The 17655-nt window shown below is 48.0% G+C and overlaps 1 protein-coding gene across 1 annotated transcript in view; it reads left to right on the top strand.

Moving 5' to 3' along the window:
* Nucleotides 1-8998: 8998 nt before the first annotated feature.
* CDH13 (cadherin 13) overlaps nt 8999-17655 on the top strand; it is a 980082-nt gene continuing 971425 nt past the window's right edge. The window contains exon 1 of the mRNA XM_070451475.1: nt 8999-9332. Within this exon, the coding sequence (XP_070307576.1) occupies nt 9288-9332 (45 nt within the window). The 5' untranslated portion in view covers nt 8999-9287. The remainder of the gene's footprint in view (nt 9333-17655) is intronic.

Genomic DNA, 17655 nt, shown 5'->3' with positions numbered 1-17655 from the left:
AGAAGAAATGAGAATTCTTTGTCTTCTCTTTTGACATTCTGTGGTCTTCAGAGTTTCCTGGGGACAGCAAGTGAATCAATAGATTCATTACATGAACAGGAACCTGGCACTTTGAGAGGTTTTAGATGAGTTCCTGACCTGTGAAGTAAGGGAAAATAGTGTGAAAATACTCTACCACGTCATCCTCAGGTGTCCCTTCAGTCTCAGGGTTTTCTTCTCTTTACCCTTGGGAAAACCAGTTCCTGAGTTCATCTGGGGGGCACCTTGTTCTTTGCAAAGAGGATAGACAGTAGTTTAATTGGTTCACTCACAGAGCCCCTGGACCCTTGACCTCATGTTTTATACAATGTAAGACTGAGGTGTGTGCACTTAATCCTGGCCACATTTTTGCACAGTTTTGCAGTCTTCAGCCATTGGACAATTGCGTGGTACTCCTAACAAGGTTAATGCATCTGGAGATCTACTGGTCCATCTATTCTCATTGGCCATAAGATCATGTGTTCATCATTTCTTTAAAAAGAAAGAAAGAAGAAGATTATTGAGTGCCTGCCTGTCATGGACCAGGCCCAGTTCTAGGTCCTGGAGTACCATGATCTGTAAACAGATATTTAGTTGTCATCATGAAACTCATAGTGTAGTGAGGGAAACAGACATAGAAAGGAGTGAACAATAAAGTGAAATAGTGACAAAGGATGGGAATAAATAAGGAAATGAGCTAAATAAAGAGTGAACTGGTGAGCGATGGCTTCTCCTCTGAGGAGGTGACACATAAACCAGTTGTGGGAGGATAAACCTGGAAGTAGAGGAAAGAACATTCCAGAAAGAGAGACTAGAATGTGCAAAGGCTCAGGTGTAGGGAAAAGCTTGGCATGCCTGATGACTGAGAGAAGAGCAGGGCACAGTGAGCAAGGGGACAGTGCAAACAGGATGAATTTGGAGAGGGGGACAGAGGAGAGCTTTGCAAGTCCTAGAGGCTGTGACCAATTTCCCCTTTTCTGTCGTGTGCTAGGAGAGAATTTTATAATTCAAGACATACTCACTTTTGAATTTTATGCAGTAGAAACAGTAGACAAAACTTGCATGTGGAGTTTTGGGACTGAATGGGGACACGCAGTGGGCCAACAGTTTGAGAACCACTGCTCTGGGCGATGGATGCTGATACTAGAGGTGTATTGTTTGATAGTTTGCTGCAATAATTATGAGTATGACAAACAACAGATGTGCAAGGCTGAGCAGGACCTCTCCTATACACCTGCACTATTTTATTGATGCAGCCCACTCACGTGTACTGAATGTCAACTCAGAGCCAGACAATGTGTGGCCAAGGGGTATCAAGGGAGAGAAAGACAGATGTCATCCCTAACATCATGGAAATTGCACACTGGCCATTTGAACTCCATAAAAACTCAGCTTAAGAAACAAAAAAGTCTTGAATTTGCCTTTTCTGGTTTTCATTTGATTTCATTTTTCATTCATTTGATTCTGGCAGCTGTCACACATTCAGAGTCATTAAAATATAGTTTTCTGTGCTTAACTTGCTTCCACAGATTAACTTTCCTCAACTCCTTATGGTGGCCTTGATCTTGGTCTGTTCATAAAAGACCACAGAAACCTTTAACTGGGTTGGTTGCTCTTTCTAGGAGCAGCACAATTTTATCTACTAGAGGCATTGGCAGATTTGGATTGCATTGTAAATAAATTTATCTACTACAAACATTCAGGGATCTGCCTTGCATTGTAAATAAAATTTCCCAAGTAATTGTTAAGTGATGGCCTCACAATTATACTGGCACAAGAAAACCAGCCAGAGACAGATTGAGCGGCTTTGCAGTAATATTCAGACGGGAACCTAGGGTTTCGCAAGGAGATAGCCGGCACGGATTAGGTGGGCTGACGGAGAGGACTATTTGGTGAGTTGAGAAATCATGAAGGGCTTGGAATCGTAAACATGAAACATCGGTCATACCATGTAAATGTTTATGCTCTTAAATTTAAGTATTCACCTCTTAGCCCAGGTGTCCTCAACCTCTAGGATCTAGTGCCTGATGATCCAAGGTGGAGCTGATGTAATAATTATAGAAAAAATAAAGTGCAAAATAAATGTAATGAGCTTGAATCATTCCAAAACCATCTTCTCCCTCCTCATTCATGGAAAAATTGTCTTCCAGGAAACCAGTCCCTGATGCCTAAAAGCCTGGGGGACACTGATTTAGCCCCATTTCCTGAGCTGTACATAGTCTCAAGAAGAGGGTTCATTTATGTATCAGTCAGCTGTTGCTGGATAACAAACAACCACACACTATGGCATGCAGTAGTAAGCATTAATTCCTTTGGATCCATAGGTTGGTTGGGATTTGGCTAATCTAAGCTAGACTCTGCTTCTCACTGAAGATCTGTGGATGGGTGGGGGTGGCTGAGCATCACCTGTTTCTTGTTCTCCTTGAACGAGTTGGATAGCCAGCGTATGCTCTTTTCATGGAGATGGCACAGGTGTAAGAAAGCAAACAGAAACTCAGAGAACTCTTAAGATCTAGACTCATATCTGCACCCTGCCACCATCACCTTGTTGTGTTAGCTGGAGCAAGCCATATGGTCAAGCCCAAAGTCAAAGGTGAGAGAGTTCACTCCACCATTAGTGAGTCATAGATTAGATGCAGGGAAGGGCAAAGAATTGGAGCTCAAAGGAATCACCTGCAATATAATAAGTATGTTTCATTCATCTATTATTGTCTACATTTCTTTTATGTGCCAGACACTGCCAGGCAGCAGGAGAGATGGTCATGTAATATTCCTGCATCACCCACTGGTTAAAAATCTAAGAAAGAGAATTCTGGCTCTTTTATATGGTTAGTGTAATAGTTTTCTAAGAAGTCTCACTTCCTTAGTTATGGCCTCAATGCAATCCATCTTCCACTGTGGCCAAAATGAACTTCTTAAAATGTAGATGAGATATTGAACTGTCCCTTTAAGCAGTTTGTATGATTTCCCTTCACCAGTAGGATACAGTGCAACCTCCAGATGTTGACATTTACTGATCCTAACCTGGATCCCTAAACTGCCCATACTTGCCTTCTGCCATCCTTCTGGTCATCAGCCTCTCCCCCCAAGTATCCCCTCTTCCTTATCCCTGCTTGGGACCACAGATAGGTGGTGGGTGGGGGCCAGGGGCCATGGTATCACTGGAAGGCATCTTACTGAATGTACACTAAGCATTATCTGTCAGTTATAAATAATGCCCCCACTGGCCAGCTCCCACCCCACACAGACGCCGCCATTTGCGATTTTGCCTAGAAGAGATTGTAAAGAAGAAACTTCAAATTAAGTTAGAGGGAGGTGTTGAATTGGAGCTGCCTTATGCTATTATTTAGTTTCTCATCAACAGATACAAAAAGTACAACTTTCGTCAAGTAGAGACTATAATGGTTTCGATGATCAGTGGAAACCAACCACAGAAGCCCTTGCTTCTCCTTCAAGACTTCCCGAGCCCCCAGAGCTCTGGCTACGCTGCCTCTCTCAGCACCTCCTGCAGCACAGTATAATAGAATGATGTCTTTCTCTCTGTGAGTCATATTTTCTGAAGCACACACACCATGCTTTTCCATTTCTTCCCTGTTGCCTAGCTCAGTGGCTAATATGCAGTAGGCACTTTACGTGATTTCTTGAATGAATGAATGAATCTATGTAAGTGAGTGCTGGAGAATTCTCTAGAGGAGTGATTCTCCAACTATGCATATGAAAATCTTGTAAAACAGAGATTTCTGGACTCTATCCCCCAATTTTTTTGGAATCAGTACATCTGGAGTGAGGCCTGAGAATTTTCATTTCTGACAAGTTCTCAGGTGATGCCAATGCTCCCAGTCTAGGGGCCACAATTTGCAAACTGCTGCTTTACCATACTGATGCTGAGATGATTCTGTGTAGAAATAACCCCAGTCACTAATTTTGGGTAAGGGAGACACCTAGAGGGGGCTTTTAACAGCTTCTAGTTCACAGGATGAAATTGGTGACTGAATGCCCAATTTCTCTATTAATACCAAGCCCCCTTTAGGACTGGAGTCCTAAAGACAAGTCAGTTGAACTGAGATGGCCTAAAAATTACTCCCTGTTTTATCTCTGTGCTAACGTGGACATCACAGTAGTATTAAATGCATTCTGAGGACCCGATATCAGTACCATACCTCAAAAGCCAAGGAGTATTTTCTGTCAAATTCTTAGATATCTGGGCTCTTCATACATATATTGAGGAAATTCAGAAAGCTGTCTCACCCCCGGTGTCCTTCACTGAAGATCCCCAAGCACCTAGCTGTCCACCCTAGTCTCTGTGGAACGTTCCTTACTTCATCTAATCCTACTCTAGACCATCATAAGAGGAACTTGCCTTGTCATAGGCTGAATTAGGTGGTTAAGTGGCAGTGAAGATTGTCAAGGTCATAGGATGCTTTCCACGTGGGAGGACTGAACTGTCCTCAGAAAGTATTTCTGGTAGGACAGCGCATGTAGGAGAGGTTCATATCAGCAGCACTATCATCAGTACAGAAGCTAGGCAATGCATCTTCTCAACAAAAATCATTTGAGCACCTACTATGTGCCAGACTCTGTTCTAGAAGCTGAGCACACAGCAGCAAAAGACAGACGTGGGACTTATATTCCAGAGGAATACACTGATGCAAAAAAAAAAGCAAATGTGATAATTGGTTCACTATTGCTGTGCAACAAACCATCCTCTGATTTAGAGCAATTATTTATTTTTAGTTCATATAACTGTAGGACAGCTGATCTGGAGGGGCTCTGATACACTTGCTCAAGCATCTCTGGGCCCGTGGGGGTGTTGTCTTCTCCTACAACCAGTGAGCTTACCCATGAATGTGCCTTTGAAGGCATTGGCGGAGGCCCCACCAAGCAGCAGCTGAAATGTACAGGGTCTCTTGCGGCTTTGACTTATGGATGGCCCTCCATCACTTCTGCCACATTCCGTTGGTCACACCATGTTCATGTGGCCAAACCCAAAGTCAAGGGGTAAAGGATATCGGTACCGTTGGAGTGAATAATTCAGACAATAGTGCAAGTGTCCATTTACAGCCTAAGGCCAAGTAACACGAAGGAAGAAACATAAAGCAGGTTCACGGCTCACGAGCAGTCAGGTGTGCTTTTGGGTGGCCGGCTGTGGCGGATGGTGTGTTGTCATCACCCTGGCATTTCTAGCAGGCCATCCCATTGGGAGGGGGATAGCGTCAACAATATGCTGTGTTGCAAGGCTGTTCAGGATGGGCTCCTCTTCCTGCTGTCTGAGTATATCCCAGTTACCAAGGGCTCCTGGCATACCAAATTAGGGCATCTATTTGGTTTATCACTGTCTGTACAAATGCCTCATCACAGCAGCACATTCAAAGGTACGACAGTTTGAACAAGTTATCTCTGCTGGACGATACACGAGTTGCCCCCTTTCCGGATATACATATACAAGTACTTGTACGCAAAAGACACAAGCATTTCACCTACCCACATGGCCACCTCCACACACACAGGAAGGATGTCTTTTTCATGTCAGTCAGTGAGAGGAAACAGTCTCAACCCCTGGCACCTCAGGAGACAGCTGCTGACTGTTGGATGATTCCATCATCAGCTCCAAAGCCAGAATGAGGTGCCCAGAAAAGGAGTGTGAGCTTGGAATGTGTCTGAATGCAGACCAAGCTTCTGGGGAACCCACAGCTGCAAAAACTGCCTGGGGTTGGTGGGGGCTGGGGTGGGAGGAGATAGAGTCAGGGTAGGAAGCTTGGTTTTCAGCTTCAGTATTTACTTGCCAGCATCAATCTATCAGTTAAAAGACTCTCATTAGGGAGCTGAAGGGAAAACAAGACAAAACAAACAAACAAAACTGGATTTCTTCAAACGCCTCTAATCATTGGAGTGAAATGATTTTTCTCCTATCTTTGTTGAACAAAACTTGATATCTTTTGTTTTTTAGCAAAATGTACATTCTCTGAGAGTAGAAGGGAGTAGGGGGTAGAGGGGGGAAGTGACATCAATTTTTATATCAGTCCTTGGAGTGTGATGTTATTATTCCCATTTTATTGATGAAGCAACTGAGGTTCAGGGAGTAAAAGCAACTTGCCCAATGTAAATAAAGTCTGGAGATTCCAATCCAGGTTTCATTTGTGGATCAATCTTTTTGGCTTCCTAGCTGCTGTGAGTTTCTAGAGGTAAGCCTCAAGGCCTGAAAAGACTCTTGAAGTTAACTCTCCTCAGCCCTAATAATCCACCCTGTGGGGACTGAGACAGGAGGGAATGGAGACTGGCCCGTGGGATTCAACTGAAATCAAATGGGGTTGGCTGGAGCCGCTCTGCCTGCCCAGGACTTTGGGTAAATGCTGGCGCTGGTCCTGGCTGGTGACAGAATGAGCAGGCCTTCAGCCAGGCAAAACTACATCTGTTTTCACCGGTCCCATCCAGTGCATGAGGGCATCAGCAGCCTGGGAATCATAGCCTCTGTTTACTTGTTACAGGTCACACCTTAGTTTTATGTAGAAGTGACAAAGTTGAGGACAGACTGGAATATGGTCCTTGGCCAAACCAAGCTCTCTGACAGATCATTCCCCTCCTTGGGGAACAGCCGACAATTGGCCCACCGGAGGCACAGAGGCGCAGCCCCCTGACTCTCTTAGGCTCATCTCGAAAAAGCTGCTCTAGCCTCAGAGCGCTCCTGGGGTTGGCCGAGGCTTCTCCGCTGCAGCTGCAGTCATCCACTTCGCCCTCTGTCAGTCTTGCTTCCCTCCTTCTTGCAGCGGTCGTGGTGAGAACACTCCCCCATAAGCCGCCTGCACAAATATTCATTTCAGTCCCTATTCCAGGGAAACCAACCTGTCTCACACTGGTGATTAAGTGCTCCAGCCTTGAAGTGACACCTGTCACTTTTGCTCCCAGCTCATTGGCTAGAACTAGTCACACAGCCCCATGTAAGCACACGGGGCCGGCAAGTGCCACCCTGCAAAAAAGGGGGAAAGCTGGGCCTGTTTGGTGAGGAGCAGTGAGACAGATGGGGTGGGAAGACCACAGAAAGGGCCAGCAGGACAATAAAATCAGTAATGCTGCTTTGTACCTTGGACACACCCTAACCTTAGTGTGCTTCCCTGCCCAAGTGGCTGCTTGTAGAAAAGTGGCTGCAACATCATCTTTCTGCCCACTTTACCCCTTGTCATGGTTGATCATCTCCCAAGCTGTCCTCATCTCTCTCTGTCTCTGTGTCTGCTGAATCCATGGGCTCAACCCAGTGGGCCTCTGATTGACAAGATGGCACCTGCCCTGGAATGGATAAAAATTAGGGTACTCTAGGATGCTTTTATCTGAAGTCTGTCTGACTTCAGAGTACCCCATTTTACTCCTATTGGTGGGTAACCTGGGGAGGCATCTCCACACATATGGATTCCAAGCTGGGACAGTCGGATCGTCTGTCCAACGCTGACTGCACTTCTCAGAGACTTGGAGGTGGGTGCCTAAAGAGAACAGTGGAAAGCTGAAGAGGCTGGAAGCAGCAGCAGCCGCCACCTTTCTCAGGCTCTTCTGGGGGTGATTTGGCCAACGTTGCCATCTCTTGGACCAGTGTTGACTAATGCAGCCGGGTGGTCAGATGGCACTGCATCTTGATCAGTGACCTTGGGACCACATGAGATGACCTTGTGACTGAACTGCTGACAATGAAGAAATTTTAAAAAGTGCATCAGTTTACATTTATTGAGTGGTTATTTTGTCACTTAATCTTCCACAACCTTATGAATTCAGTACAATTTATATTTCAAATAACCAGTGGACAAACAGAGGACAGAGAGTGGGAAACTCCAGTGGCAGGGCTGGAGGTCAAACTTAGAAAATGTTGCTCCAGATTTTTCACCCCACCCCACCCTCTGCTACTGCTTGATTAAGTCTAGACATCTATTTAATGCCCTTATGACTGTCTCCATGTTTCAGGGCCTGTGTCAGACTTGGCTAATACAGACCAGCCTGCTAGATCTCAGCGTGGTCCATTGCTCAGCGTGCTGCTATATTAGATGTCACATCATATATTTAGTCCAATTTTTAGAGTCAGGGAAATTATGTCAGAAGGTATTTGTTTACTTGCACATATAAGAACTAGTCTTATATGTAGTCTACATGTTTCTCTTATTGCTTTGGCCACTGGGGATCTCAGATCCAAATAGGAGGAAATACATTAGAGTTTGGGTTTAGTATTTCAGTTTTCTGAGTTTTTCCTCCTGACCCAGATTCTTTTTTTAAATTTTGGTTGCATAAATTCTATTGAAAAACTGTCCTTTATAAAAAAACTTGAAATTTCTTTTAGAAGGAGGCTGTATGGAAATGATAAAGCAAGGACTTTAATACACATTCTTAAACTCCTCCTGTGAAAGTTAGACCGAAAGATCCCTCTTACCCTCATTCCCAAAGCACCCCACTTATAAAATCTCTTGAGCAGTGGCTACTACTGTTCCAAATCCCTGGAGATAGCTAGAAGCTTTTAAAAGAACATATCCAGATAGAGAAAAAAAAAAGTTTCCTCAAATCATGGCCTCAACTTTGGTGCCAGATGCACAATTGTGGAGCGGGCGGCCAGTCAGGCTCTCACCTGAGCAGTTAATAAAATCTATTGCCCCTTGATGGATTTTTTTTTCTGCAAGCTAGAATTGATCTGTCGTCCTGGTGATTTGTGAGATGGCAGGGAAACACCAAACACCATCATAACTTGGGCCACGTTGAAAAAAAAAATAAGAAAAAGAAAAAAAAAATCCACCGCCAAGTCTTTCCAGGCGTAGAAAGGACTGGAACTGCTGGGGTCATTTTATTTGATTTATTGGAAGTAAAGTGGATCTTATTAACATTTTAATAAAGAGAATTTCTTGCACTGGGCTGCAAGTGGCCGCCAGTTCCTGGTGCAATTCCATTCTTTGGAAAAGTGGCATCAGCTGGCGTTGCCCAGCGTGATTTGTGGGGCTGGGCCCCAACAGTCCAAAAAAGCGAACTGGCTGCCTCCTGCGAGGGGCTCGCGCCAGGCGAGGTGCTCGCCCCGTATCTGCGATGCAAAACGAGGGAGCTTTATGAAGGAATCCGTCTTGTAAAGCCATTGGTCCTGGTCATCAGCCTCTACCCAATGCTTTCGTGATGCTGCCGCTGATCTATTTGGGAAGTTGGCTGGCTGGCGAGGCAGAGCCTCTCCTCAAAGCCTGGCTCCCACGGAAAATATGCTCAGTGCAGCCGCGTGCATGAATGAAAACGCCGCCGGGCGCTTCTAGTCGGGCAAAATGCAGCCGACAACTCCGCTCGTCCTTTGCGTTCTCCTGTCCCAGGTAGGGGAGAGGGGGCTGCTGGGCGCGCCCCGCGCCCCGTTTCTGCATTCCGATTGCCTGGCGCGGGCTGGGCGAGGGGGCTTTCGTGGGGTCGGGGGACTCCGGGTGCGGCGGCAAAGACAGCTCGGGGGCTCTAAAGGGAGGTCATTCCTAGCCCCTGAAATCCTAGGGCGTGGGGGGGGGGGGCAGTCTCCCACTCTGGCTTGCGTGTGTGTGTATGTGTGTGTGTGTGTATACGTTCAGGAGAGGTGGAGAGAGCTCCGAGTCTTTTTTTCTTTTTTGCAAGCAGGGGCGACATTCTCGCCGACATCAAGTAGGGTAACTTTGATTCGCCTCCTCTGTAGGCTCATGAATTGGCGAGACTCAGTTGGAGGCGACTCCAAGGAGTCGTGGTTTCCCCAGCCCAGCGCCGATCGGGGAAGCGCAGCTCGGGTCCGGACTGCGGGCTGCCGGGCTGGAGAGGCCGGCCTGGTATCGCCGACTTCCCGGGGCGCCCGGGCCCCCTCGCCCGGCAGGGCGGCGCGCAGGAAGGCGCCTCCGGCCCGCCGAACGCCGCAGCCCGGCTGCCGCTGTCGCTCAAAGGCGCTGGCCGCGCCCGCATCGGGGTCCATTCCCTTCCTGACCTCGGGCCCACAAGGGCCCTAGCTCATCCCTTCGCCCGGGCGCAGGCCCCAGCAAAGCCCCCTCCCTCCCGCTCCCGCTTTGTCTAGCCCCCTGTAACTACCGCCCGAGCCCCGACTGCCGCTTCTGCGGTGTTCGAGGGCGGGCGCGGAGCGCGGCAAAAGTTCAAGCCTTGCCCACCAGGCTGCAGCTGCCTGTTAACCCTCCGAGCGCTGAGGCGGCAGGGGAGGGCCGGCGACCCGGGAGAGGGGGGCGATGGAGACGTGGTCCTTCTGCAACCGTCTCCGAGATCTCAGGAAGTTTGTGTGCAGGAAAGGAGGCCAGGCTGGAGGTGCTGGTGGCGGCAGGCTCAGCCCTGCTCTGGGGCCCGTTTTCTGACAGCACTGTGACCCAGTCCCCCTGGCCTTCCTGGCAGCTTACGGGACATGGCATGTGCTGGCAGCCTACAAGTGGGTGGATGAGATCGGGGCAGGGCCAGGCAGAGAGAAGGGAAGGAGACAGGGAGTGCCCTGGGGTGCTGGGAATGGGTGTCGAGTTCCTGGCCAGGACTGCTGGATGCCAGGGCAAGAGGCACACACATGTGTGAGGGTGTGAGTGGGGTGGGGGGGGGGGGGGCGGTGAGGTCCCTGGAGTCCCAGGCAGGGGCTGGCTGGACTGCAGAGATGCAGTGCAGCCTTCTGAGGGGAGACCAGGGAGGCATCCACCTTAGGAAATGGGTCAGTGTCCCAGGAAGCCGTAACCATGGTAATGACTCAGTGTGAGGGGGTGAGGGTGGATGATGGTGCCTGGGGACAGAGTAGGGTGCCTGGCTGGTGAGTCCACCGCCCGCTCATGACTTCGTTCTTCCCTGGATCCACAGCCCCCTACTCTTCCCTACTAGGGTTTTGGGCTGATTCTCTTGAGGTCCCTGTAGCTTTAAGTCCTGCCACAAATCCTGTGCCTGTCTGTGAGCCAGTTTTCTAGACTTTCTGAACTCCTCACCATCTCTGAGAGGCGCGTGTGTATATGTGTGCGTGTGTGTATATACATACTAACTTAGGGGGTGGTTCCGAGCATGGCTCTGATTCAGACAGATCCCCTCCGCCAGTGCCGGCAGCCTGCTTAACCTCGCTGAACTTCCAGATTCTCCATGGTGAAGTAATTCTGTCACCTTCCTAGGATTGCTGGGCGGACTAGATTGCATTCAACAGGATGTCCTCGGTAATGCGTGTAGCACCAGTCCTAGCACTCTGGGAGATTTCCGTGTCTGGGAGCCCTTACCACCACTTGACCCAGGACTTGACAGTCCTTTTCTCCATGGACGTTCTTGACTTCAGTTAGGATTCCAGGGTTTGCCCAAAGTTTTGTCTTCCTTTGAGCAAATCAGACCACATGCCAGCACCCAGCAATTCCTGTGCTCTAGGGGCTGACATGATGCCTTTTGCAAAGCAACTGGGGTTTCTCTTCTCCCAGGACCTGACTGGCACAGGTGGCTTCTGAAGGCTGTTGTCTCTCTGTTTCTTTAGGATGGAGGAGCAGAGGTTTTACCTTGAATTCAATTGCCTTCCCTGAGAGGCTTATTTCTCTCTTAGACTGTTATTCATAATCAGAGCAAATGTCCACCTTAGGACAGTAACTGATATCCTGGTAGCAATAGTACCTTGCCGGGAAATCATTGTGGTGCAAATCAGTTAACCAGCAAGAGGTTCAAGTGCAAAGCTCTGTCTGACATAGTGGAAAGGTGCGGAGAGTCTGGGGGCCTTTGAGCCTACAAGCAAAAACAAAACTTTCCCCAGGCAGAGAGAAAACGTAAGAAAGGGGAAAATCAATGTAATAAAGCAGATTAGTCACTTGGCCTTAGTGGTGTTCAGGCAAGTATGTGTGTGTTTTTCTACCACTGTTGAAATACACTGGGTCTGGTTTTGGAAGCCATCAATCTCTGTAAGTTTATTGGCTAGGTTGCTGTTTTAGGCATTTTGGAAGAGGGAAGAGGAATTCAAAGCAACAATGGCTGGAAGCTGGCAAAGCAGAGAAGCAGTCACCTCTCTTCTCCCCTGGGGCATTTTGGGAAAGGCAGTCCCAGAAGTGGCCTCTGGAATTTGGCTATGGTAAATAATGAATGCAAAACAAATCAAGAGAGGCGTGAGCTAGAAATTCCACTGCAAAATGTGATTCCCCCACCCCCAGCCCAATTTGGGTGTCACATCTAGCCAAAAGCTCCAACAATGAATGAGTAATCTCCCAAGTATTAGGACTGTAGGGAGTGGTCCAGGTTTGGAGAACAGTCCCTTGGGAAGTGACTAAAACTATTCCATGGAATTCTGAGATGTTGATTTAAGATGGGGAGGTTTTTCTTGGAGTCAGAATCTTGACTTCCAGGGTGTTAAATGAGAATCAGTGTCTTCTTATGCCCCTGCAACTTCGTATATTGTATTTTAAGGGCAGAGTTTACTTGCAGAGCCCTTTCATTGGGGAGGAAGGATTGTGAGCATTGCAGAGGATCTCTTGCTCTGAGATGGGTTCAACATGTGATAGCCCGTAAGATTCCAAAAGCGCTGGGGAAACAGAGATATGAGTGGTGAAAGGAATTGCAAAGTGGTAGCGTTCATGTGTCTGAAGAATTTTTTTTAGCAAGTCCTCAAAGAGATTTAATAAACTGCAAGGCTGAATATGTGATCTGAAATTTATGTAACGCCACAGTCTATATTAGAAGCCCCAACAGTCATCTTAGCTAATATCTCCTGCTCTGCCTCCCTCCCTTCTCTCCTTTTCTATCTTTAGCCCCTGTGTTTTCCATTAAATAAAATCTTTTCTTTTCCCCCTAGAAATATCCTCTCTGTGTTACGGCAAAATTGCCCAACAGACCAATGCACGCAGTAACTGCATTACCTAAAAGTACCAGTATTGGGGTGTGAATGTTGAGTCTCGGTCTGAAGTTCACTGTTGAGGTAAAAGTACAGCTGGTTCCTTGAGAATATCTTTCTTTCCCTCCTTCCAAAAGACAGTTGCTTGGGGAGTCCAGTTAATTTCTGTATAGTGGAAGCTAAAGAAAAGGATGAACTATGGATTCAATTCACATCTGAGTGACAGCAGCCAACAGTCGTTCATATCTCCGTGTTTGTGTGTGGGCTCATCTCTGTGTTTTGATCTTGTTTTAATACCTGTTGAAAAATTTCTCCAGAAGAGGGCTCCATCCACAGCATTACAAAATTCTAAATCTACGTCTCATATTTTGAGGAATTTCAGTGTAAAAGCTCCATCAAAACCAAACTAAAATGTTCTCCTTATTTTCAATTCTTTTCTACAAGCTCCCCCAATGAGAAGTCCTATCATTTTGCACAAATTATCTTTCCTTCCTTTTTTCCCTATTGTCATTATTCTGTTCTATTTTACTCTTCAACTATCTATCCCCTCTGAGTATTAGAGCAGGGAACGTTTCGAAGACCCTGGTAGACAATGCAATATGAAATGTGAGGAAGTTCTGAAATTTCCTGTCATTTGACTTTGGTTGAACCTGGTTTTATTCTTTAGGCAGCCAAACGCATGGCAGGCAAAGTCCTGCCTGTGAAAGGAGGTAATCTTCCCCATTAGGTCACTACCCAGAAAAGTGAATCATTAGCCAGGTCCACTCACCCTGCAACACCAGTTGAAAAGGAGAGGGAAATATCGGTCTGTCATCCAATTACAATAATCAGCTGAGCAGAATCAGTCAGATGACCACCGGTTTTTCCATGTTTCCACTTAGCTGTCAGCAAGGTTCCCACATGCCTGGGGGACTCTAACCCTCCTGAAGGGTGCTGCCAATACAGTTCTCCGCCACTTGTCCCCTAGCCTCTGAGGACCTCAGGCCTGGCTCCCCATATCTGCACAGACTGTACAAATGATGACTGGCTGGAACTGTAGGAGCCCCTGCACCTTCACCAGATGTGAAGTAGTGGGTTTATTCTAGGGTTAGGGTGGAAAGTGCTTTCTTTCTCTACTGAGAGAAACAGCCAAGGGCAGGCTAGGGAGAAGAAATGACATTTCAGACTTGCAGTGCAGACTGAGCCAAGGCTCATGGAGATGAATGGGTCACCTTTTGGCTTAGCAGGTTGAACCTTCAAGATATCTGCTTGGTGGGACTGAACGCCACTAATCCCGATTCTGTAACTCTTGTTTCCAGGGGGAGGTTGCAGAGTAGAAGCCACAGGCCAAATGTAGCTCATGGATGGATCCTGTTTGGCCCGAATGTTTTGAAAAGTAGGATATTGTATATTTAAAAAACAACAGCATGTTTCCTGCATTTTGTAAAATGTCAGAAGGTCAGGCAGCCCAAGAACCACATTCCCACAAGGCCACACTTCCCTGGCTGGGTCACTGCTGCCCGCTTTAGGACCTGTCTCTGTACTTGGCCACAATCCCTGCCACTCCCTCCTACCCACCCATTCCACTGTACTCATTCATTTCCCCTCCTTGCCCTTGTAGGCATTTGCATCAGGAACTTCTGGTTTTGCAAATCTGGGGGCTTGATCAGATTGATGTTGCCTATTTTTCAGTGATAGGCCATTTGAAAAGGAAGGGACTAGCCCCTTTTCCATCACTCTGTTTGAACTACCTGGATGTGAACTTTGTAAGAACATGACCTCTGAGAACGCTATCACCACCAAAAGTGGTTAGGTGACTAGGGCTAACCCGGAGCATCGTAACACCCAGGTCACTGTTTCCTGTGGGATCCTTACCCCCAGAGAAGTGACACGCTGCAGGTCTGAGTCAACCTGAGTGCTGGTGCATCGTAAACAATGTTATGCGTCAGCAGCCAAGGGGCTCTGGGACCACTGGACAGAACGCAGGCCCCACTGCACTGTACAGAGGCTTACGCCGAGGACATCCCTGCCCTGGAAGCCCAGTGGCTCGCTGGGCGTCGCCATTCCCGAAGTGTTGCTCACCCACAGCAAGTACGTCATCAGATCATCGCAACACCCTATGGTCCTCAGTCCTGCAGGGGACTCTGGGAGCACGGAGCCAACACGCAGAGCGTTTATAACCTCAGGGTAATGTTGGCTCCGTAGCTCTGTTGTCTAGAGTGCTTTTATACGCAGGACATTGTCACCTCTAGTGCCAGCTGCAGTTTCCATGGTGTTTTTTGTTTTTTTGTTTTTTTTTTATGTTGTCAGATGCTGTTTTCTTTTTTTTTTTTTCCATTTATTTTTATTAGTTGGAGGCTAATTACTTTACAATATTGTAGTGGTTTTTGTCATACATTGACATGAATCAGCCATGGATTTACATGTATTCCCCATCCCGATCCCCCCTCCCACCTCCCTCTCCACCCGATTCCTCTGGGTCTTCCCAGTGCACCAGGCCCAAGCACTTGTCTCATGCATCCAGCCTGGGCTGGTGATCTGTTTCACCCTAGATAATATACATGTTTCGATTTATAACTGTTTTTAGCAGTTAACACCCACCACAGTCTTCATGCGGTGCTAATGCTACAATTAATGTTCTCTGGCTCCATAAATACTAGACTAATCTGTCCACTCATCCCACACCAGCAGGTGAGCCTCAGATAAGTATTGTTTTCAGTAGCTGCAGACCCCAAAGATCAGGATAAATATAACTACATACATATACCAAAAATAAAATAAATAAATAAAGGGGATTGTTTTCCTTCTGTCAGTTACCAGCAGAAGTCAAATTCCTGGAAATTAGCCTTAGCATTAGGCACGTTTTAACATGTCACGTCTCATTTCAAAGGGCCCCAGCGAGTGACACCCCGTCTGCTACAGAAGCACAAAGCCCCTGTGTCTCCCAGCCGAGCTCGGGCCGGGCTGGGGTGGAGGGAGCAGCTGCTGAGCTGAGCACAGCCCTGCACATGCCTGGGCAGGGCCAGGAAGTGAGCTCAGCCTCTGGGGGAGCCTGGGGACCCCGCAAGGAGCGCGGCAGCCTCCACTCCTGCCTAACACGGCCTGCAGGCCAAAGTCTCCTTCCTGGGGGTTGGCAGGGAACTGCTTTTCCATGTGCCGCGGAAGATGGTGCCTGTGAATGCCTGAAGCTGGAGCTGCTGAGATAATCACCCTGTCGATCGATGTAGGGTCTGCGGAGAGTTGCAGGACCCCACCCGTGGAACCCACGTCTGACTTAGACCACACAGGCACGGCCTCCAACTGCTGTAGGCTGCTGGGCACCTGGGATCATCTAACTCAGGGGTTGCACTCTACGGGCCTCTGGGACGATTCCTGCCTGCAGCCTGTTTTTATAAATAGTTTCATTGGAGCGTAGCCAAGCCCATTCATTTATATAATTGTCTGTGGCTGGGCTTGTGCTGTAACAACAGAGTTGTTACACCATATGGCCCACAAAGACTAAAATATTTACTATTTGGCCCTTTGCAGAAGAAGCTTGCTGACTCCTGCTCTGGCTCAAAATTACAGCCAGAGAATCTGCAGAGAGGGAGACAGTAAAGGTATATATGAACAATCATCCCTCCTAAGCCCCAAGCACTCGAGCAGCTTGACCTCAGGGACGTTCACCTGGGACCAGGTGGATTTGGTAAATACCTGTGATATTCAGGCAGGCCCTAGTATGCTCAAGGAACATCTGTTAGTAAGGCTGATTCAGTCTCTGCTCTCTTGGGCCTCAGACCCCAAGATATTCCCTGGCAGGAATCATTAATGATTCAAAACAGAGACAACTGCTAGAGGGAAGGAAACATGGTTGCGTCAGATCCTGCCAGTCTATATGTTTCGCGTGACGGTGCCTCATCTTCCCCCTCTACTAAAATACAGGCTCCGTCACAGCACGTGCTGTCATCTGATTGAAACACTGTTGTGTTCCCAGGGCCTAGAACAGAGCCTGGCAGATAGTAGGCCCTCAGTAAACATAGATGAATGAGTGAATATAAGAAAGGCATCAGACCTAGATGGAGAGTCTCGGAGGCTTCCCTGATAGCCTGCTGCTTGGGCCAGAGTCTGGAGGAGCAGTGAGGCTTATGGACACAGGAACGCCGGGGTGTGGGTGGTGGGGGAGCTCCGTGCAGGAGGAGACCCCGCAGCCCAGAGAGTGGCGTGGGGAGCAGCTGGGGGTGCCAGACCCACCAGGGCCTCATCAGCCATCTCAAGGATTTGGGTGTTTGTCCTGGAGCAATGGGGAAGTCATTGAAAGCAATGTGGGGAGGGTCCAGCATGACAAGGCCAGGTTTCTATTTTGAAAAAGTAATTTGGCTGCAGTGTAGCTGGAGGATGGAACTGGATATGAATTGGAGGAGAAGCCAGTCTAGGCCTGCAATCATGAGAAGAATCCAGGGACTCTTGTCACTCTAGACCCAGGGAGTGACATTGCAGATGGGAGAAGTAGACACAACCTCCTCAGAGCATCCAAAAGACATTTAGGGGAGAATTTGCCAGGGCTTGGCATCTGGGTTTGAGACGGCAGGACAAGGGCTAGGGAGGGGTTAAAGATGCAAGCTTGAGTTCTCACTCCTCCTCTTGGCAGAGAGCTGGAACCATTTGCCCCAAACAAGGAACCCAGGTGTTTGACATCATAAACGGGGTCTGAGGGCCATCTCCATGGAGATGTGAGCCAGGCTGCAGCAATGCTCCTTAGGCGACGCATCAGCCCCTGGTGACACTAATGCCTGCAGACCAGTCCGTGCTTGCAGCAGGGATGGGCACCACGGGGCCTGGCAGTGCCCTTGCCTAGAGTGACTGATGTGTAGCCTCTGTAATTAACCAATCTCTGAGGCTTT

This window comes from Odocoileus virginianus, chromosome 20 (assembly GCF_023699985.2).
Source record: "Odocoileus virginianus isolate 20LAN1187 ecotype Illinois chromosome 20, Ovbor_1.2, whole genome shotgun sequence".
NCBI lineage: Eukaryota > Metazoa > Chordata > Mammalia > Artiodactyla > Cervidae > Odocoileus > Odocoileus virginianus.
This window is presented reverse-complemented; position numbering and strand designations above follow the sequence as displayed.